This window comes from Salvelinus alpinus, chromosome 16 (assembly GCF_045679555.1).
Source record: "Salvelinus alpinus chromosome 16, SLU_Salpinus.1, whole genome shotgun sequence".
In the NCBI taxonomy this organism is placed as follows: Eukaryota; Metazoa; Chordata; class Actinopteri; order Salmoniformes; family Salmonidae; genus Salvelinus; species Salvelinus alpinus.
In genome coordinates this window covers 13,161,467-13,184,804 of record NC_092101.1, presented here as the reverse complement: position 1 = coordinate 13,184,804, position 23,338 = coordinate 13,161,467, and the positions used below count along the sequence as shown (strand labels likewise).

Sequence of the window (23,338 nt, the reverse complement as noted above, 5' to 3'; positions counted from 1 at the left end):
ATCTCATCTCGGTACCTAATGGCAGTCAGGCTACCTCTGGCGAGCACATGGAGGGCTGTGCGGCCCCACAAAGAAATGCCACCCCACACCATGACTGACCCACCGCCAAACCGGTCATGCTGGAGGATGTTGCAGGCAGCAGAACATTCTCCACGGCGTCTCCAGACTCTGTCACGTCTGTCACATGTGCTCATGTGCTCAGTATGAACCTGCTTTCATCTGTGAAGAGCACAGGGCGCCAGTGGCGAATTTGCCAATCTTGGTGTTCTCTGGCAAATGCCAAATGTCCTGCACGGTGCTGGGCTGTAAGCACAACCCCCACCTGTGGACGTCGGGCCCTCATACCACCCTCATGGAGTCTGTTTCTGACCGTTTGAGCAGACACATGCACATTTGTGGCCTGCTGGAGGTCATTTTGCAGGGCTCTGGCAGTGCACCTCCTTGCACAAAGGCGGAGGTAGCGGTCTTGCTGCTGGGTTGTTGCCCTCCTACGGCCTCCTCCACGTCTCCTGATGTACTGGCCTGTCTCCTGGTAGCGCCTCCATGCTCTGGACACTACGCTGACAGACACAGCAAACCTTTTTGCCACAGCTCGCATTGATGTGCCATCCTGGATGAACTGCACTACCTGAGCCACTTGTGTGGGTTGTAGACTCCGTCTCATGCTACCACTAGAGTGAGAGCACCGCCAGCATTCAAAAGTGACCAAAACATCAGCCAGGAAGCATAGGAACTGAGAAGTGGTCTGTGGTCACCACCTGCAGAATCACTCCTTTTTTGGGGGTGTCTTGCTAATTGCCTATAATTTCCACCTTTTGTCTATTCCATTTGCACAACAGCATGTGAAATTTATTTTCAATCAGTGTTGCTTCCTAAGTGGACAGTTTGATTTCATAGAAGTGTGATTGACTTGGAGTTACATTGTGTTGTTTAAGTGTTCCCTTTATTTTTTTGAGCAGTGTATATATATATATATATATATATATATAAATAAAAACGCAGAAGGCTAGCAAAGCTCTGACCAACCAACAATCTCATTGGAAATGACAGCAATGCACTTCCCAAACCCAACAAGTCATTGCATGTCCTTCTCTACAATGGTTTTTGATGGCATATTATTTGAAAGGACTTGAGGGTGAGATCAGATAGCTGTATGGCCATGAAACTGGGGAGATGATTCACCCCCACCATGCCTCGTTTCCCTTTCTTACCAGGGTTATTTTTTTGTTGGCCACAGCCAGTATTCTGCATTACAACCTGTCCATCCTGAACGTGTCCTCAGTGGCAGGGTCAGCCAGAACCATGTCGGGGTCATTGAGCATGTGCAGTCCATCCAGTGTGAGAGGGTCGATCTTCAGCTCGTCCAATGGGAAGGGAGAGTCCGCGTCGAAGCTGACATCTCCAACACCAGCCAGTGAGTTGGTTAACTCCTTAGAGAGGCTGGGTGGAGACTCACCTGTGACTAAAATGCAACATTTGGGAAAACATTTGACATTTGTAAATCAAAGCAGCTGCTAGATAACTACCAATATTATTTAAGTAACAGTCTTCACTCAAAGAATCTATAACAAGAGAAAAACTAACTACAATTCACTTAAACAAAATACATGTTTTCCTCATACTGGCCAACCTTCATAAAACAATTGACTATAATCAAGCCAGGATGAATGAATCACTTTATTAGGTGTGTACAGAGCCTAGACTAAGTTAAATTACATGACAGGCTCGCTAATTGGCTCAGCTGCTGCTCAGTACCTGTGAGAATGATGTTAGGGATGTTGCCATGGTTACTGTAGCCCAACTGCTGGGAGTCATGCAGGCTGCTCCCTGTAAGGCCCATCATGGCTGCTTGTGTGTAGTTGAGGGTGGAGCACTGGCTGTATAGGCTATTGGAGCTGATGGGATTTTCAATCATATTGAACTGCTCGAGCTAGGCAAGTGAAAAAATACACATTTAATAAGTAAAGTTAGGTAATAGAATATAGAGATCAGGCACAATTTCTAATATGGATACATTTAGGGGGAAAGAGTTGCAATGAAAATAGACAGTGAAATTCATGTCCTAGTTTGATGTGGGTTAAGTCACCTGGTGGGAGAGAGCATTGGTCTGCCGAGATGCTAGCTGCGGATCGTAGAACGAATCCCCAAATATACTGCCCACCACCGGAATGTGCTGAAAGAGACATTTGACCACTGATTAGAGTAAAAATAAATGGGTTATGGAAACTAATAGGCCTACAGCTAATCAGTACAGCCTTCTAGGGTATCTGAGGGATATAAGGGAACAGTAGTCATGAAACAACACAAAAAAAGCACAAGCATGAGGCAATCCACAAGCTAGTCAATTCAAGCACCGTTAGCAAATGGCTGTTCATGACTGCACAGACACTAGCATCTGATAACACTTTATTATGCCTATTCAGACCATGTTTTAAAAATGAACCATAGAATGCATGATTCATAAGAGCCACATCCACATAAAGGTTTCAGCAGTAAGATTTGATACAGCTGAACAATAACATTATAAAAATCAAGACCAATAGGCCTTGTTTAGAAAAGAGAAATGTCACAATATAACTGCAGAATGAGCCATCTTGTCATTTTTAGAGGGATGAGCTAGCAAAACAGTGCTGGAGCAAATAAATGCAAGTGACTTTTGCTAGCTAGCTAGCTTGGCTAACTTCGGGGTGAAGTTAATTAGCTTCTGCAGCTTCTCTCTGCTAGCAACTGTTACACGGTTTCATGCCTTTAAAACTGACTTGTGCCAGTAATACTTACATTTGACAAATGTCGTGACGTATCCACTTTTTAAGTATAATTACTTGCCAAAGTTTGGCAATATAACAAAACAAATTTTGGAATTCAGAAATTTTAAAAACAACAATAAGTGGAACATACAGTATATACAGCTACTTTCCCAAGGAAGATCACATTACTGTAGCCAGCTGTAATATATGTAAAGGTAGGATCAGCAAACAGAACAAAAATATAAACGCAATATGCAACTATTAACTATTTTACTGAGTTACAGTTCATAAGGAAATCAGTCAATTGAAATAAATAAATCAGGCACTAATATAATAGATTTCACATGGCTGTGGGCCTGGGAGAGCATAGGCCCACCCACTGGGGAGCCAGGCCCAGACAATCAGAATGAGTTTCTCCCCACAAAGCGACTTCATTACAGACAGAAATACTCCTCTGTTTTATCAGCTATCTTGGTGTCTGGTCTCAGATAATCCCACAGGTGAAGAAGCCGGATGTGGCGGTCCTGGGCTAGCATGGTTACACGTGGTCTGTAGTTGTGAGGCCTGTTGAACGTACTGCCAAATTCTCTAAAATGACGTTGGAGGCGGCTTATGGTAGAGAAATGAACATTAAATGCTCTGGCAACAGCTCTGGTGGACATTCCTGCAGTCAGCATGCCAATTGCATGCTCCCTCAAAACTTGAGACATCTGTGGCATTGTGTTGTGTGACAAAACTGCACATTTTGGATTGGCCTTTTGTCCCCAGCACAAGGTGCACCTGTGAAATGATCATGCTGTTTAATCAGCTTCTTGATATGCCACACCTGTCAGGTAGATGGATCATCTTGGCAAAGGAGAATTGCACACTAACAGGGATATAAACAAATTTGTGCACAACATTTGAGAGAAAAGCTTTTTGTGCATATGGAACATATCTGGCATCTTATTTCAGCTCATGAAACATGGGACCAACACTTTACATGTTGCGTTTATATTTTTGTTCAGTATAGAAAGAGTTAAACCCATGTCTAACACCTGAAACAGCCTTGTTAACAGGATATTTCCCCAAAAATGAATAATGTCAACAGGAGACAACCAAAGCTGCTACAAACAGTTGTTGGACTATCCAAAACTAAAAATAATCATAATTAAGGTTCCAGGTAGGTGCTACATATTCACCGGACATACACTACATGGCTAAAAGTATGTGCACAGCTGTTCGTCGAACATCTCATTCCAAAATCATGGGCATTAATATGGTGTTGGTCCCCCCCTTTGCTGCTATAACAGCCTCCACTCTTCTGGGAAGGATTTCCACTAGATGTTGGAACATTGATGCGGGGACTTGCTTCCATTCAGCCACAAGATCAGTAGTGAGGTCGGGCACTGATGTTGGGCGATTAGGCCTGGCTCGCAGTCGGCGTTCCAATTCATCCCAAAGGTGTTCGATGGGGTTGAAGTCAGGGCTCTGTGCAAGCCAGTCAAGTTCTTCCACACCGATCTCAACAAACCATTTCTGTATGGACCTCGCTTTGTGCACAGGGGCATTGTCATGCTGAAACAGGAAAGGGCCTTCCCCAAACTGTTGCCACAAATTTTGAAGCACAGAATGTCACTGTTTGCTGTAGCGTTAAGATTTCCCTTCACTGGAACTAAGGGGCTTAGCCCGAACAATTAAAAACAGCCACAGACCATTATTCCTCCTCCGCCAAACTTTACAGTTGGCACTATGCAGTCGGGGAGGTAGCGTTCTCATGGCATCTGCGAAACCCAGATTTGTCCGTCGGACTGGCAGATGGTAAAGCGTGACAGCTGAGCAGTTGTTGCTCCTAGACGTTTCCACTTCACAATAAAAGCACTTACAGTTGACCGGGGCAGCTCTAGCAGGGTAGAATTTTGATGAACTGACTTGTTGGAAAGGTGGTATCCTATGACGGTGCCACGTTGAAAGTCACTGAGCTCTTCTGTAAGGCCATTCTATTTCCAATGTTTTTCTATGGAGATTGCATGGCGGTGTGCTCAATATTATACACTTGTCAGCAACGGATGTGGCCGAAATAGCCCGAATCCACTAATTTGAAGGGGTGTCCACATACTTTGCCATGTTGTGTACATTTGGTTCAAGCAAAAACACAAAAAGCTGCTATGCGACAACACTCAAAGACCTGAGCCAATATGATAAGCAGACATCGAGCAGTGGTCTGGAGGAGAGGAAATGGGGGTGGGATTGCTGACACCATGGATGGGAGCGAGAGGCTGGGATGAGTAGCAGCTGGACCATTTACAGCCAATTCCAGGCAAAAAACCCTCCCCCAACAAGGCAGCTTGGTGGTTTCGCCCTTACTTGAGGCGAGCCGCCAGGGGAGAAGCCCGGGGAGAAGCCTTGATTGGAGACTGGGGAAGTTGGAGACTGATTGGCCGGAGAGCCTGTCTGATTGCGGTACTGTTGGAGGGAAGAGTGTTAACCGGTGCAGAACTTCTAAACACTAGCAAGAGCACACAGAGAAGGTCCCAAGGACAGTCTGGGGTGGGCTCAGTCTTAAGCAACTACTACACCATCTATCCACAGACCAGTTCAATCCCAATGAAAAAACACAAAAACTAAAAGCAAATCAGCCATTGCTGAAGTGAACCAAACTTTGTAGAAGCTAGAATTTCACTGGGTATGAGTAAGTAAGTTATCAACAGTCAAGGTACTGACAAGCAGGAAACTCAATTCGACAGAAGAAACTTGGGTAAAGAAATTTCACAGATCTTAAGTCATTCTTCTACCTGTTGTCCTCCAAAATAAAACTAATTTATGTTAAGCGGCTATAAGGGCTCCTGAGTGTCGCAGCGGTCTAAGGCACTGCATCTCAGTGCAAGAGGCGTCTGCACTGAGATGTTCATGAAGTCTTTAGAACATTTAATGAAACAAGGACTACAACACTATTTTTCTTGGAACTTGCCAGGTCACACTTCCCCCCCTGTCTGTGTCCTCTTTCTACAGAGTGTTTGACTCACCGAGTTGACGTTGATGCTTCCGGGCGTCTGGATCTGGCTGTCCGGGGAGGACTGGGTGGCTGTTGGGGCAGTGGTGGTGGCCAGGGTGATCAGCCTGATGCCCTGGGGCAGGGCCTGCTGCTGCAGGTCATTGAGCACTTGAGCCTGGGCCTGCACTGTCAGCTGGCTAAAGAAAGCATACTGGGATAGCTGCTGCTCCAGAGTCAAGGCCTCCATCGCCACTGCCTGATAAATGATACAGAAAAACAAAAACAACTTTACCAGGCTAAAGAGGCCAAGATTTTGGGGTGAAACAATGAATCTGACAGTGTTAGGACAGGGTTACAGTATCTAGCAAAATAGTGTAGGAGCAGTTGATAAATTAAAATGCTATTCATTTTAGTAAGCTAGCTAACTAACTAACAGGTGAAACAATTAACTTATTTACAGTTAGGTAACTAATGCACCGCTCTTTGTTAGCAGTGTTTTCCACTAACGCCGGCTATACACACACATTTTCAGCCGCGTACTTTTTCCACTTAAAAAAGGTGTACTAAGCAGAAATCCTTATTTCAGTTTATATGTGACAAAAAAAGCAAGTATAGCGCAGAGAATTATTGTACCATCTAAACCGTTGTGAAATATATTTGCCATAACCAAAAATATTATATTTTCAGCTGTTTTGACACTGGTGTAAAAAAACGAAAGACGCAAAAACTAAACTTAAAAACGGGATGCACAGAAATAGCGCACATAGAAAATATCTACCACTTCTTAGACTTGCTTTCAATGAGAATGACAGTTTTATAACTTACATTTCTATGTGAATTTGGTCAGGTCGCCCAAAAAGTTACATACTGCAGCTTTAAATTAAACAAGGCTACTTTCTATCATTCGCAATTGTTTCGCACTGACTGAATAAAGTCAATCTCATATCCTTGTCATGCATAAATCATACAATGTAGTTATACACGGAGTGTACAAAACATTAGGAACACCGTTCCTCAGAACAGCCTCAATTTGTCGGGGCATGGACTGACTACAAGGCGTCAAAAGCGTTCCACAGGGATGCTGGCCCATGTGTCAAGTTATCTGGATGCCCTTTGGGTGGTGGACCATTCTTGATACATGGGAAACTGTTTAACTCTTGCCCATTCACCCTCAATAGCACACATACACAATCCATGTCTCAAGCCTTAAATCCTACTTTAACCTGTCTCCTCCCCTTCATCTACAATGATTGAAGTGGATTTAACAAATTACATCAATAAGGGATCATAGCTTTCACCTGGATTCACCTGGTCTGTGTCATGGAAAGAGCAGGTGTTCATAATAATAATTTGTACAATCGGCATAGGTCTACTGATTTAATCAGTGTTTACAATGGAGTAGTCTACTACTGTTTTCTGTGTAGCCAAGTCCATGATTAACACCTGCTTCATTCACTCCTACCTGTATTGCAGATAGCTGAGAAAATGGAAGCATGTGGAAGTCAGCAGACTCTTACAAGATTCTTTAAGAAGAATTCTATGGGTCAGTTGTTAAACAAGTATTTTTTTTAGAATGAATGACATACTGTAATTCACAAAGAGAGTTGCAAACACTTGCAGAAATTATTTCACTGGATGTCGTTCTCTCTTCTCTTAGAGATACATTTTTTCAGGGGATCCTGGCTGGCTACTTTTTCTATAGGGGCTACTCCGTGTGCTTGTGGAAAACACTGCGCTAAAAAATATATTAGGCATTTTTGACAGTCTTCCAAAGTGTATTAGTAAAAACGAACTGGTTTAACATACAAGTGACTGCCAAAATAAAGGAAACACGAACATAAAGTGTCTTAGGGCATTGGGCCACCACGAGCCAGAACAGCTTCAATGCACAATGGCATAGATTCTACAAGTGTCTGGAACTCTATTGGAGGGATGCGACACCATTCTTCCACAAGAAATTCCATCACTTGGTGTTTTGTTGATGGTGGTGGAAAACGCTGTCTCAGGCGCCGCTCCGAATCTTCCATAAGTGTTCAATTGGGTTGAAATCTGGTGACAGACGGCCATGGCACATGGTTAACATAGTTTTAATGCTAATCAAACTATTCAGTGACCACTCGTGCCCTGTGAATGGAGGATTGATCACTCTACGGTGGCATAGGCATGGGAGCCAAATACACTGCTCAAAAAAATAAAGGGAACACTTAAACAACACAATGTAACTCCAAGTCAATCACACTTCTGTGAAATCAAACTGTCCACTTAGGAAGCAACACTGATTGACAATAAATTTCACATGCTGTTGTGCAAATGGAATAGACAAAAGGTGGAAATTATAGGCAATTAGCAAGACACCCCCAATAAAGGAGTGATTCTGCAGGTGGTGACCACAGACCACTTCTCTGTTCCTATGCTTCCTGGCTGATGTTTTGGTCACTTTTGAATGCTGGCGGTGCTCTCACTCTAGTGGTAGCATGAGACGGAGTCTACAACCCACACAAGTGGCTCAGGTAGTGCAGCTCATCCAGGATGGCACATCAATGCGAGCTGTGGCAAGAAGGTTTGCTGTGTCTGTCAGCGTAGTGTCCAGAGCATGGAGGCGCTACCAGGAGACAGGCCAGTACATCAGGAGACGTGGAGGAGGCCGTAGGAGGGCAACAACCCAGCAGCAGGACCGCTACCTCCGCCTTTGTGCAAGGAGGAGCACTGCCAGAGCCCTGCAAAATGACCTCCAGCAGGCCACAAATGTGCATATGTCAGCATATGGTCTAACAAGGGCTCTGAGGATCTCATCTCGGTACCTAATGGCAGTCAGGCTACCTCTGGCGAGCACATGGAGGGCTGTGCGGCCCCACAAAGAAATGCCACCCCACACCATGACTGACCCACCGCCAAACCGGTCATGCTGGAGGATGTTGCAGGCAGCAGAACGTTCTCCACGGCGTCTCCAGACTCTGTCACGTCTGTCACATGTGCTCATGTGCTCAGTGTGAACCTGCTTTCATCTGTGAAGAGCACAGGGCGCCAGTGGCGAATTTGCCAATCTTGGTGTTCTCTGGCAAATGCCAAACGTCCTGCACGGTGTTGGGCTGTAAGCACAACCCCCACCTGTGGACGTCGGGCCCTCATACCACCCTCATGGAGTCTGTTTCTGACCGTTTGAGCAGACACATGCACATTTGTGGCCTGCTGGAGGTCATTTTGCAGGGCTCTGGCAGTGCTCCTCCTTGCACAAAGGCGGAGGTAGCGGTCCTGCTGCTGGGTTGTTGCCCTCCTACGGCCTCCTCCACGTCTCCTGATGTACTGGCCTGTCTCCTGGTAGCGCCTCCATGCTCTGGACACTACGCTGACAGACACAGCAAACCTTTTTGCCACAGCTCGCATTGATGTGCCATCCTGGATGAGCTGCACTACCTGAGCCACTTGTGTGGGTTGTAGACTCCGTCTCATGCTACCACTAGAGTGAGAGCACCGCCAGCATTCAAAAGTGACCAAAACATCAGCCAGGAAGCATAGGAACTGAGAAGTGGTCTGTGGTCACCACCTGCAGAATCACTCCTTTATTGGGGGTGTCTTGCTAATTACCTATAATTTCCACCTTTTGTCTATTCCATTTGCACAACAGCATGTGAAATTTATTGTCAATCAGTGTTGCTTCCTAAGTGGACAGTTTGATTTCACAGAAGTGTGATTGACTTGGAGTTACATTGTGTTGTTTAAGTGTTCCCTTTATTTTTTTGAGCAGTGTATAATAATCTTCCCAGAATTTTTACACATGACCCTAAGCATGATTGTATGTTAATTGCTTAAATAACTCAGGAACCGCACCTGCTTTCAATATACTTCCCTCATTTACTCATGTTTCCATTATTTTGGCAGTTACCTGTACATGACCTACTATATATCTTCATGCAGTATATAGCACCCAGATGAAGACTTAAAAATAAAGCAAATATGAATCACCTTTTGCTGAGCTTACATTTTCCTCCAATATACACTGAGTGTACAACACATTAAAGGAAATCGGCTCTTTCCATGATATACACTGACCAGGTGAACGCTATAATCCCTTATTGATGTCACTTGTCAAATCCAATAGAAATCTGTGTCGATGAAGGGAAGGAGACAGGTTAAAGAAGGGTTATTAAGTCTTGGGACAATTGAGACATGGATTGAGCATGTGTGCCATTCAGCGGGTGAATAGGCAAGAAAAATATTTGAAGTGCCTTTGAATGGGTTATGGTAGTAGTTTGTGTCAAGAACTGCAACACTGCTGGGTGTTTCCACACAACAGTTTCCCGAGTGTATCAAGAATGGTCCACCACCCAAAGGACATCCAGCCAACCCAAAGGACATCCAGGCAACAACTGTGGGAAGAATTGTAGTCAACACAGGCCAGCATCCATGACCCGATGAATTGAGGCTGTTCTGAGGGCGGGGGGTGAAACTAGGGCTGTTATGGTGACCGTACTATCGCATCACTGGCGGTCACTAGTCATGATGGCAGTCAAATTCCACATGACCGTTTAGTCACGGTAATTAGGCTTGATTAAGCGACTACAGGGTTCTAGTTGCAATAACTGTTGCCACTGGGAGGGTTTAAATAGGAGTGAAGCTGGGATTCTGTACTGATGAATATCATTTGATTCCTCTGATGGTAATCACCACCAAGCTCTGATGCTGCTGATGGTCATTAGTAGCCTACCAAACGTGCTAACTGCCTGGTACTCAACACTATTGTCCCTCTAATCACTCTGACATCAATGCAAATGTAATTGAAAATCTAATCAAACACTTCATGTGAGGCCATGAGCTCATGTTGCGCAACATTTCTATAGGCTATGCAATTGCATGAGAAAACAGAGTGATGGCCTCTACTAAAAAGAGGATCCCATCAGCTTCTATAGGCTAGGCCTACTATATTTATTTCTCAACTTCCCTAATATTAAGCACATTGCTTCTCTTTCCAACAAGAGTATAGCCTACCAGGCTGGCATGAAAATGGACCACGGGAAAAGCATCTTATATTTTTTCCCGCTGCCCGTTTCAAGACGGTGCATGATAATGGTCCATTCTAAATCAAAACAAATTTCAAACATATGCTAAATAATATATGTAAAGACAAGATTAAATCAAGAATATTGTAATGGTGCAAATATTAGCCCATCACTTGTGAATGATGCTCAGCTTAAGGTAAGAAACATGCATGTTTTTTTTTTTTGCGCAACTTTTCCAAATCACACCTCATGAACATAGGCCTATATGTTTTGATAAGGTTTGTATCACATTAAAGTGTCCAAATAACCTCTTAAAATGAATCACATTACTCCGCTTTAGAATGGGTGTAGAGCCTAACTGGCATACACACACATCGCGTGCGTTTCAAGTTTGGGGAAGATCCTTTTCACCATAAAAATGCACCTTTATAATAAAAGCATTACATGCATAATGGCATTTATGGTCACTTTTGAGAATGGTGTTTTCCTGCTAATGGAACATTCGCGCTTATAGCCTACTGCCATAGGCTCATTGATGTGCTTACAATGTGAAGAAATAGCCTAACAGTGTATCAACATTTTAAGCGAAACCTTCATCTGCTGCATCAGGATCATTGCTTAAAACAGGTTTTTGATGCTAGTTGTATTCATTTGGGATCTATTGCATCCCAGAACTGTCCCAGACTATATTTGTAATATTTATTTCTCGCACAGAATAGGTAAACTTTTGTACTATGGGGATAGTAGATTTACATATGCTAGTGCTTTTGCCGTTCGTTGGGCCTACTCATCTTGATGCCTGACTAAAAGTAAATGTGGACAGTTCTTCCTATATCTTCAATATGCGCCTCGGAATTGGATATGGACGCGCGCAGTTGCGTCCCTGATGTGTCGGTCTTCACTTGTAGCCTGTGAGATAGACCCGATCACGTGACGGAGAACCACGTAAGTGAGAGGTGCTTCGGCATGCAGCTGTGAGAAGGGAATTATAATTATTATTATTTCAGCCCAAGGGTACAACGGCCATAAAAAGGCATGGATTTTTTTAGGGGGCATTACAGCCACACAAAGGGGATGCAGTCGGGAAATTCGAGGCATTATCAAGTGCTTGTCAAATTGTGAATGAGAGACTGACGAAGTGGGTACAGCCTGGGCAACAAAAAAAAAAGCAGAGCTCATGCCTTTCACAAGACTTTTTAGAGTCGAATCATGCAGCCTTATAATGTATTAAAAATCAAAACATATAGCCCAAAATTTGTATCACAACGAAAGTTACATAAATAACTAAATCAAGCATATAGAGTTGAAGTCAGAAGTTTGCATACACCTTAGCCAAATAAACTAAGTTAAAATGTTTCACAATTCCTGACATTTAATCCTCGTGAAATTTCCCTGTCTTAAGTCAGTTAGGATCACCACTCTATTTTAAGAACGTGAAATGTCAGAATAATAGTAGAGAGAAGGATTTCTTTCTTTCATCACATTCCCAGTGGGTCAGAAGTTTACATACACTCAATTAGTATTTGGTAGCATTGCCATTAAATTGTTTAACTTGGGTCAAACGTTCACAGTAGCCTTCCACAAGCTTCCCACAATAAGTTGGGTGAATTTTGGCCCATTCCTCCTGACAGAGCTGGTGTAACTGAGTCAGGTTTGTTGGCCTCCTTGCTCGCACATGCTTTTTCAGTTCTGCCCACACATTTTCTATAGGATTGAGGTCAGGGTTTGTGATGGCCACTCCAATACCTTGACTTTGTTGTCCTTAAGCCATTTTGCCACAACTTTGGAAGTATGCTTGGGGTCATTGTCCATTTGCGACCAAGCTTTAACTTCCTGACTGATGTCTTGAGATGTGGCATCAATATATCCACATAATTGTCCTTCCTCATGTCACCATCTATTCTGTCAAGTGCACCTCCTGCAGCAAAGCACCCCAACAACATGATGCTGCCACCCCCGTGCTTCACGGTTGGGATTGTGTTCTTCGGCTTGCAAGCCTCCCCCTTTTTCCTCCAAACACAACAATGGTTATTATGGCCAAACAGTTCTATTTTTGCTTCATCAGACCAGAGGATATTTCTCCAAAAAGTACGATCTCTGTCCCCATGTGCAGTTGCAAACCGTAGTCTGGCTTTTTAGCGGTTTTGGACCAGTGGCTTCTTCCTTGCTGAGCGGCCTTTCAGGTTATGTCCATATAGGACTCATTTTACTGTGGATATAGATACTTTTGTACCCGTTTCCTCCAACATCTTCACGAGGTCCTTTGCTGTTGTTCTGGGATTGATTTGCACTTTTCGCACAAAAGCACGTTCATCTCTAGGAGACAGAACGCATTTCCTTCCTGAGCAGTATGACGGCTGCGTGGTCCCATTGTGTTTATAATTGCGTACTATTGTTTGTACATATGAACGTGGTACCTTCAGGCGTTTGGAAATTGTTCCCAAGGATAAACCAGACTTGTGGAGGTCTACAATTCTTTTTCTGAGGTCTTGGCTGGTTTCTTTTGATTTTCCCATGATGTCAAGCAAAGAGGCACTGCGTTTGAAGGTAGGCCTTGAAATACATCCACAGGTACACCTCCAATTGACTCAAATTATGTCAATTAGCCTATCAGAAGCTTCTAAAGCCATGACATTTTCTGGAATTTTCCAAGCGGTTTAAAGGCACAGTCAACTTAGTGTATGTAAACTTCAGACCCCCTGGATTTGTTATATAGTGAATTATAAGTGAAATAATCTGTCTGTAAACAATTGTTGGAAAAATTACTTGTGTCATGCACAAAGTAGATGTCCTAACCGACTTGCCAAATCTGTAGTTTGTTTTAACAAGAAATTTGTGGAGTGGTTGAAAAACTAGTTTTAATGGCTCCAACCTAAGTGTATGTAAACTTCCGACTTCAAATGTAGGAATTTTTTTGTTAACCGCTCAACACAGAATAGCCTCATGTTCGCACTCTCTCAAATCGTTTAGAGATAGTAATATTTTCTATTTAATTCAGCTATGTTCAATTGTATTCTTCATACTATAAAATAATGCCACGGAATTCTAAGCAACTCTTGTCTGCTAATTAAACTAGTGTAGCCCACAGCTATATGGCATAGCCAGATCAGGGCCTAACATAAGGACAACAGAGAGTATTCGATTATGTTCTTCTGAAAAAGACTATATTTTCTTCATATTGTGCTTCTTTAGACCTGTCTAAAAAAAGAAAATAATTATTGTGAAGTTGTAGGCTTATTACATGGATTTAATACTTTTAAAAATGTACATGTTCCAAGGTCTACACCAGTGGCTAGTAGGCTATGCGTAGAAGCCAGGAGATGCTAAATGTGTTTATGTTAATTAAGGGTCAATTACCGTGAGACCGGCAGTTATTTGATTGACAATCTTCGGTTGACAAAATGTCATGTCCGCCACAGCCCTAGGTTCCAAGCCTTATCCGGAAGGTGTCCTTAATGTTTTGTACACTCAGTATTACAAGAGTGGCTGAATATCTTGTGAGGATCTAGGTTTGCCCAGTGGCACAAAGGCTTAGTATGTTGTATAAAGATTCTCTTAGGTCATGGTCAGAACAGGTAACAGTCGAGACTGGCGCCATGGGCGGAGGAGGATTATTGTTTTCTATTTGAAAGTAGCTCACACTCGGAGCATTATGATCGAATGCCTTCTTTGAGCAATTGAAAGCACTAAATTACTTGAGGGATATTTGCTAGCCGAGTCATTTCAGGAAACAAGGCCAAACTACATCTGCCAGGAAGTGCTTGCTCACCTCCAAATTGGGATTTAGCCATGTAAGAGAAAAATACTTCTACCAGTTCTCCTTTTGAAGTTAAGGTTGAGTTATAATTTAATTTCTGTCTACATAGCTGTTTAGTCAACTCCAGCACTATTATAAAATGTGCCCTATATAAAAGCCAACCCCACGGACAATCGGTAGAGCAAAGTTAAAATATAATTGTATTCAACAAGGAACGTTTAGATTTTTGTCTATGTAATAATGCTTAGCCCTGCTGTCCAGGGATTGGATAGCATGGTCACGTTGAGTCGACTCACCTGGATGTTGAGAGGGGGCGACAGCGTGGGGGAGAGCTGCTGCGGGGACTGCTGTGGCTGGGGGTCTGCGTTGAGGGTTAGGGGGATCAGGGTGGGCTGCCTACGCTGGGCCGCCACAGTCATGGTAGGCTGAGAGGTGGTAGTGATCCCTGCCAAGACACAACAGGACAGGCACAAGTGACTTCTCTGAAGTAAATTCATTCTGGGTATTGCTGTGCAACGTAACATTTCTGCAATGCTACGTAACATTTTTCACAACTATATTGGACAGATTTTCTAGTGAATTGTGCTGTATGTTTATCTGACTTTGGCAATCGTCTACATATGCCAATCACTATGTAATAAAGTACCCACCCATCTAGCTTTCCTAAGCTTGGAAAATGCCGTTTCTGTAACTTGATGCATAATCATTCTGTGAAATCTTTTCAGGATTGAATGAATGGTTCTTCCTCAAATACACTACATGGAATAATTTATAATATTTTACTGAGTTACATGTGGTCTGTGGTTATGAGGCCGGTTGGACATACAGCAATATTCTCTAAAACGATGTTGGAGGTGGCTTATCTGGAAACAGCTCTGGTGGACATTCCTGCAGTCAGCATGCCAATTGCACGCTCCCTCAAAACTTGAGACATCTGTGGCATTGTGTTGTGTGACAAAACTGCACATTTGTCTCCAGCACAAGGTGCACCTGTGTAATGATCATGCTGTTTAAGCAGCTTCTTGATATGCCAAACCTGTCACTTGGATGGATTAGCTTGGCAAAAGAGAAATACTCCCTAACAAATCAAATCAAATTATATTTGTCACATACGCCATATACAACAGGTGTAAACCTTACCGTGAAATGCTTACTTACAAGCCCTTAACCAACAATGCAGAACAAGAAATAGAGCAAAGAAATGATTTACTAAATAAACTAAAGTGAAAAAAATAAAATAACAATAACAATAACGAGGCTATATACAGGGGGTACCGGTACATAGTCAATGTGCGGGGGTAGAGGTTAGTCAAGGTAATTTGTAAAGTGACTATGCATAGATAATAAACAACGAGTAGCAGCAGTGTAAAAACAAAGGGGGGAGGGTCAATGTATATAGTACGGGTGGCCATTTGATTAATTGTTCAGCAATCTTATGGCTTGGGGGTAGAAGCTGTTAAGGAGCCGTTTGGTCCTAGACTTGGCACTCCGGTACCGCTTGCCGTGCGGTAGCAGAGAGAACAGTCTATGACTTGGGTGACTGGAGTCTTTGACAATTTTTAGGATCTTCCTCTGACACCGCCTGGTATAGAGGTCCTGGATGTCAGGAAGCTTGGCCCCAGTGATGTACTGGGCCATACGCACTACCCTCTGTAGTGCCTTACAGTCAGATGCCATACCAGGTGGTTACAGAACTTGCTTGGTGTTTTTATGAAAATCCGTAGAGTATCCTTGGTTACATTTTTATCTGAATATCATAAACCTTTCAAATTTGCCAGATTCATTTCGCCATCGATGACTTACCGTGGCTGGCAGCACTGATGCCGAGGTGGGTGAGGTTGGTGGTCAGGTTGCCTGTGCTGTTGGATGAGCTAAGGGAAGGAAATGCCACAGTGTCGTCTGGATCCAGCGGAGTGGGCAGCGGTGGGGGGAACTGGATGTTGGTCAGATCAGGCAGGGAGCCTCCCGTATTGAGCGTGGCCGGGATCAATGACGTGTTCACTTCCTGATCTGGTGATGGAAATATACTAGAGGGGAGAAAGAAAAGGTATACATATTTCCTAAAACAGCACTACGCAAAAGAAAATCCATTATAAAATTACTTTTATTTGTTGGTTTTTATGAATGATGACATTTCTCGTTGTTGTTGTGTGTTGAAATAACAGTTGCTAGTCATATGGTGTCATAGGTCCTCTCACACACAGACATGTTCTCTTCACCGAGTCACATAATTCAAGCCCTGGGCAGCTCTTTCTCACAAAGCACCTTTCTACATGGTATGGTCCTGCCGGTGCACCATATTCAGATGAATGGTGCAGCAATTACTCACTTGATCCCAGGGACTTCGCAGGACTTGGTTCTTGATGAGTCATTCTAGAGGGAAAGTACACTCAGTAAAAAAAACATGTGAAAAAAATGCCCTAAAATGGTGAGCAAGCACTGATACAAGAAGGCTACATGTTCGCTCCTTTACCTTTTTGTTATCCCATTGTGTATCCTTGTCTGCATCTGATTCAGACTCCTCAGTCCCAGGCACTGTAAGCAGCAGCACTAAATGGGGGCAGAGTCAAATAAATGACAATTGAAGGTACTAAGCTCAATTCAAATCAACCCACATTGCAGTATTTTCAATGTAGCATTCTTCCTGTAGTGAAATGAAACTGCATAATGGTTTTGGGGACAGTAAAAACAACCGGTAGATCTCCATGACAGGTAGCTAGATACTTCCAGTTTTCAGAAGACCATAGTATAGCTCTATTTTCACACGTCATCTTGAGGAATTTCAATTGAGACCATTCCCAGAGAAGATAAGTTCCGTTCAAGAAAATGACTCTGTATAGCACAATATAATTCAAAATACTACAACAATCTTTCCCTCATCAATAAGCAGTGGTTGGTTGAACACAAATCAAAATGTGATCGCTTCACCGAAAGAGAATAGCTGCTCCAACATGGACAAAAACTGTTAGTGGAACACAACACCTTCATGTCATAAATTATCCAGACGATTTTACAGTGGCTTATCCTTTCGTGGACATGTGGATTCATACAGGAATAAATTGAATCAGGCCTGAATTAATAGAAGCTGTTCCTTGTCCATGTAACTGGATCCTCCATTACCTCGTTTAGGCTGTAGCTCTTGTGATCCCCCTGCAAACACATCCTGGGGCACAGGGTTCATGGTGTTCTGGTGTAGTGCTGAGTCAGAGTTTGTCCTGTGGCATTAGAACGAAGGAAGGTCAACAAAATGTCTCTGTGGCCCCTATTCCCCAACCTCATATCTGGCATGCTATGTCTGACTCTGGGTAAAAAATATCATTTAGTTCAATTGAACATGCCATTTCTATTTGAAAAATTGCAATTTACAAAGACATTGCATGCACTGTGTTTTTCCTGAATGTAGATGAAATGGCTAAAAACACTTGTTTAATTTTTATTTTTTTGAATAGGAGGACATTAATGGCCTACCTCCTCCAACTGGTATCCGGTGGGGGTGAGAGGTACACGGAGCTATAGGGGCAGCTGTCAATGTGGACCTCAGTTAAGGACGAAAATGGTGGTGAAATATAAAATCAAACCTAAACCTATATAATTGAATGGTCAAGTTAACTATCAGCATTAATTTACTGAACTGCAAAGTCTAACTGTAAGCATGATCTGACAATGACACACCGTTTTAAAACAAGTACTAATTAAGTCAAAGTTTTGTAAAGACCATTCTGTTCTAGTCCAAAATAAGCTGAGTGCAGACAAAGGATATCTGGCGGCCATGTTTGTCCACAGAGAGGGGCCGGCGATGGGGCGAGGTTATACGGTTCCGATCGCGGTAAACACGGTCCACCAGCCCGTGATGCCTGGTCGACCGACTGGTGTCCAAAGCGGAATTCTGGACAGGATTAGCAAAATAAACCATACAAGAAAAAAATTGGGCATTTGAAAACACACAAAAAATTAAATTAAAATGTCTTGATATAATATGGTGCAAATGTATTCATTTCAAATGGGTCAAGCTATGGGCCCTCATACTCAAGTTAGCAAAAATGTTTAAAATAAATGGAAAGCCATGATATAGAAAGCAATGACAAAGGCTCCTTGTATGTGTTTTTTGGGAATCTTTTTAAACATTTCAAGATGGGGTGAGTGTCTGATGCTCAAATTTAGCTTTCTTCTGAGACTTGGTTTTCCAGACAAATGCAGTGGATCAATACTGATAAAGCAGGACGAGTCTTCAAAATTGTAAAATACTAGAGAAGTCTCTTGAATTGGATTCTTGTTAACAATATAGGGTAACGCGAGGGTGATTCTTAGCCTATCATGAAAGCTCTGAAAGATAAAATTTCCCTCAGGTGAGATTTAATTGTTGTATCACGCAAATTAAAAACAACATTTTACCAACTGATAGAGAAGCTGTGAGCTCACCTGAAAAGGCAGGTCAATGTTGCTATTTCCAATCTGATTGACATTGGGCAGTGAGCCTCCATAGTACTGTCCACGATTCTGCCCTAGTTGCAAATACTGGGTCTTCTGTAACTGCAACTGTGCAAAGTAAAATCGTATGAAAGCATGAATGGATGTGTAAACTGATACATGAAAGATTACACACAAAATATTGATAGAAAACGTTCCACAGTGCTAAAGATAGACCACATCTAAAAGGCCAGATGAGATAAGACATAGGTTAATATGGGCCCGTAAACTGTTCATATCTTAATTGATTTGAGGCAGTATCAAGTTTGTGCAACGTGTGGACAAAGTCCGTAGGCCTAAGCCTAATAGCTGGAGGGTGTCAATCTCATAAGGAAAGACATCGCTGTGTAATGATGGATACTTAGATTTGTCAAATGGTGTTTCTATTTTTTCAATTAGATTTGTAATTAAAAAATAATAATAATGATAATAATAATCATGTTGTAAAAGCACAACATAAATCCATTCTGTACTCCTAAACAATTCCTTTATGATATTCATAACGGGTAGGTTCACCACCATACACCTGGCAATAACTACTAAATGTTTAAGATCACCAATTGCTTTAATGAATTGCATGAATGATGGATTAAACAAAGGCCTGATTTTATGGGGATGAATAAACAGACTAACATGGACATTGTTTTTTTTAAATGTATTTAAAAAAAAAAATCTGACTGACAAGAATGATTGCCAGTAACCAACCAAAACGAGTCAATTATTTGCATTGCACGTATTACTAAAAGGTCTACAAGAGGATAGTTGATCCCATGTTATCAGTATCTGCCATCAAAGTTCAAACTTTGCAAATCTGTCAAACCTCAGCGTGCACACACACACACACACATTAGGTGCTGGGGAGGGGGGTTTCTTAGGTGCTGTCAAAGCAGCTATTAAAAATACAGCTTAGTCCTACTGCTATTACTGTTCCAGATGGCTGATAGGCGTTATAAGGTAGGTAAAGTTAAGCGTAGCACAGAGAATTTGACCAAATTCCCGACTTGGAAGACAATGTGTCTTCTAAACTTCCACGTCTAGTTGCAGGGGATTCGTTTGAATTTAGAAAATGCTCAGTTAAAAATAAATGTTTCACTACATGAAGTAATCCGAAAATGTGTATGTCGCCATCTTGTCTATTTCAAATCTTCTCTTATTGATCGAGACGAGTATCATCATGATATGAAGCACTATGACACCTTCTCATTCAAGGGTTTTTCTTTATTATTTTCTACATTGTTGAATAATAGGGAAGACATCAAAACTATGAAATAACACATGGAATCACGAGGTAACCAAAAAAGGATTAAATAAGTCAAAATATATCATATTTGAGATTCTTCAAAGAAGCCACCCTTTGCCTTGACTGCTTTGCACACCCTTTGCCTTGTTAAAAGTTAATTTGTGGAATTTCTGTCCTTCTTAATGCGTTTGAGCCAATCAGTTGTGTTGTGACAAGGGAGGGGTGGTATACAGAAGATAGCCCTATTTGGTAAAAGACCAAGTCCATATTATGGCAAGAACAGCTCAAATAAGCAAAGAGAAATGACAGTCCATCATTACTTAACATTTCAAGAACGTTGAAAGTTTCTTCAAGTGCAGTCGCAAAAACCATCAAGCGCTATGATGAAACTGGCTCTCATGAGGATCGCCACAGGAAAGGAAGACCCAAAGTTCCCTCTGCTGCAGAGGATACGTTCATTAGAGTTACCAGCCTCAGATTACAGCCCCAAAAAATGTGTCACAGAGTACAAGCAACAGACATCAACATCAACTGTTCAGAAGAGACTGCGTGAATCAGGCCTTCATGGTCGAACTAAAAAGGCCACCATAAGAAGAAAAGACTTGCTTGGGCCAAGAAACATGAGCAATGGACAATAGATCGGTGGAAATCTGTCCTTTGGTCTGATGAGTCCGAATTTTAGATTTTTGGTTCCAACCGCCGTGTCTTTGTGAGATGCAGAGTAGGTGAACGGATGATCTCAGCATGTGTGGTTCCCACCATGAAACATGGAGGAGGAGGTGTGATGGTGCTTTGCTGGTAACACTCAGTAATTAATTTACAATTCAAGGCATACTTAACCACCATGGCTACCACAGCATTCTGCAACAATACACCATCCCATCTGGTTTGGGCTTAGTGGGACAATCATTTTTCAACAGGACAATGACCAAACACATCTCCAGGCTGTGTACGGGCTATTTGACCAAGAAGGAGTGTTGCATCAGATGAACTGGCCTCCACAATCACCCGACCACAACCCAATTGAGATGGTTTGGGATGAGTTGTGCCGCAGAGTGAAGAAAAAGCAGCCAAGAAGTGATCAGCATATGTGGGAACTCCTTCAAGACTGTTGGAAAAGCATTCCAGGTGAGGCTGGTGGAGAGAATGCCAAGAGTGTGCAAAGCTGTCATTAAGGCAAATATATTTAGATTTGTTGAACACTTTCTTGGTTACGACATTTTTCCATATGTTTTATTTCATAGTTGATGTCTTCACTATTATTCTACAATGTAGAAGAAATGTAAAGAAAAACCCTTGAATGAGTAGGTGTGTCCAAACTTTTGACTGGTACTGTATATATTTATACATGAACTGTGTACAAAACATTATGAACACCTGCTTTTCATGACAGACTGACTAGGTGAAAGCTGTGATCCGTTATTTATGTCACTTTTTAAATCCACTTCAAATCAGTATAGATTAAGGGGAGGAGACCAGTTAAAGAAAGATTTTTCAGATTTTTCAATTTCCACAAATTTGCAGCTTCAGTGTCTTTAGATATTTTTGTCAGATGTTACTATGGAATACTGAAGTATAATTACAAGCATTTCATAAGTGTCAAAGGCTTTTATTGACAATTACATGAAGTTGATGCAAAGAGTCAATATTTGGAGTGTTGACCCTTCTTTTTCCAAGACCTCTGCAATCCTCCCTGGCATGCTGTCAATTAACTTCTGGGCCACATCCTGACTGAGGGCAGCCCATTCTTGCATAATCAATGCTTGGAGTTTGTCCAAATTTGTGGGTTTGTGTTTGTCCACCCGCCTCTTGAGGATTGACCACAAGTTCTCAATGGGATTAAGGCCTGGGGAGTTTCCTGGCCATGGACCCAAAATATCGATGTTTTGTTCCCCGAGCCACTTAGTTATCACTTTTGCCTTATGGCAAGGTGCTCCATCATGCTGGAAAAGGCATTGTTCGTCACCAAACTGTTCCTGGATGGTTGGGAGAAGTTGCTCTCGGAGGATGTGTTGGTACCATTCTTTATTCATGGCTGTGTTCTTAGACAACATTTTGAGTGAGCCCACTCCCTTGGCTGAGAAGCAACCCCACACATGAATGGTCTCAGGATGCTTTACTGTTGACATGACACAGGACTGATGGTAGGGCTCACCTTGTCTTCTCCGGACAAGCTTTTTTTCCGGATGCCCCAAACAATCAGAAAGGGGATTCATCAGAGAAAATGACTTTACCCCAGTCCTTAGCAGTCCATTCCCTGTACCTTTTGCAGAATATCAGCCTGTCCCTGATGTTTTTCCTGGAGAGAAGTGGCTTCTTTGCTGCCCTTCTTGACACCAGGCCATCCTCCAAAAGTCTTCGCCTCACTGTGCGTGCAGATGCACTCACACCTGCCTGCTGCCATTCCTGAGCAAGCTCTGTACTGGTGGTGCCCCGATCCCGCAGCTGAATCAACTTTAGGAGATGGTCCTGGCGCTTGCTGGACTTTCTTGGGCACCCTGAAGCCTTCTTTACAACAATTGAACCGCTCTCCATGAAGTTCTTGATGATCCAATAAATGGTTGATTTAGGTGCAATCTTACTGGCAGCAATATCCTTGCCTGTGACGCCCTTTTTGTGCAAAGCAATGATGACAGCACGTGTTTCCTTGCAGGTAAACATGATTGACAGAGGAAGAACAATGATTCCAAGCACCACCCTCCTTTTGAAGCTTCCAGTCTGTTATTCGAACTCAATCAGCATGACAGAGTGATCTCCAGCCTTGTCCTCGTCAACACTCACACCTGTGTTAACGAGAGAATCACTGACATGTCAGCTGGCCCTTTTGTGGCAGGGCTGAAATGCAGTGGAAATGTTTTTTGGCGATTCAGTTAATTTGCATGGCAAAGAGGGACTTTGCAATTAATTGCAATTCATCTGATCACTCTTCGTAACATTCTGGAGTATATGCAAATTGCCATCATACAAACTGAGGCAGCAGACTTTGAAAATTAATATTTGTGTCATTCTCAAAACTTTTGGCCACGACTGTATGTGTAACTGATAAATGCACACACATGCACATTACATGTTTTTAAATGTACTGTATGTAAATTGTAGAGTATTTTGTCAGTAATTACTTTTCGTTATGTGTCGGATCCCAGTAAGACTAGCTTT

At 42.5% G+C, this 23,338-nt stretch overlaps 1 protein-coding gene across 3 annotated transcripts in view; it reads right to left on the bottom strand.

The window, feature by feature from the left end:
- Positions 1-942: 942 nt before the first annotated feature.
- The window catches only part of LOC139540846 (CREB-regulated transcription coactivator 1-like), a 28,145-nt gene continuing 5,749 nt past the window's right edge, over positions 943-23,338 (bottom strand). Inside the window, exons 2-14 of one of the 3 annotated variants that reach the window (XM_071344852.1) lie at positions 18,895-19,011; positions 18,236-18,361; positions 17,944-18,005; positions 17,596-17,690; positions 16,949-17,025; positions 16,805-16,848; positions 16,279-16,502; positions 14,772-14,920; positions 5,753-5,977; positions 5,094-5,192; positions 2,087-2,173; positions 1,756-1,930; positions 943-1,462 (exon numbers count right to left, since the gene is read on the bottom strand). In XM_071344852.1, coding sequence (XP_071200953.1) covers positions 1,251-1,462; positions 1,756-1,930; positions 2,087-2,173; positions 5,094-5,192; positions 5,753-5,977; positions 14,772-14,920; positions 16,279-16,502; positions 16,805-16,848; positions 16,949-17,025; positions 17,596-17,690; positions 17,944-18,005; positions 18,236-18,361; positions 18,895-19,011 — 1,692 coding nt within the window. In that variant the 3' untranslated portion in view covers positions 943-1,250. The remainder of the gene's footprint in view (positions 1,463-1,755; positions 1,931-2,086; positions 2,174-5,093; positions 5,193-5,752; positions 5,978-14,771; positions 14,921-16,278; positions 16,503-16,804; positions 16,849-16,948; positions 17,026-17,595; positions 17,691-17,943; positions 18,006-18,235; positions 18,362-18,894; positions 19,012-23,338) is intronic. The other 2 variants (XM_071344854.1, XM_071344853.1) reach the window with 2 other exon arrangements.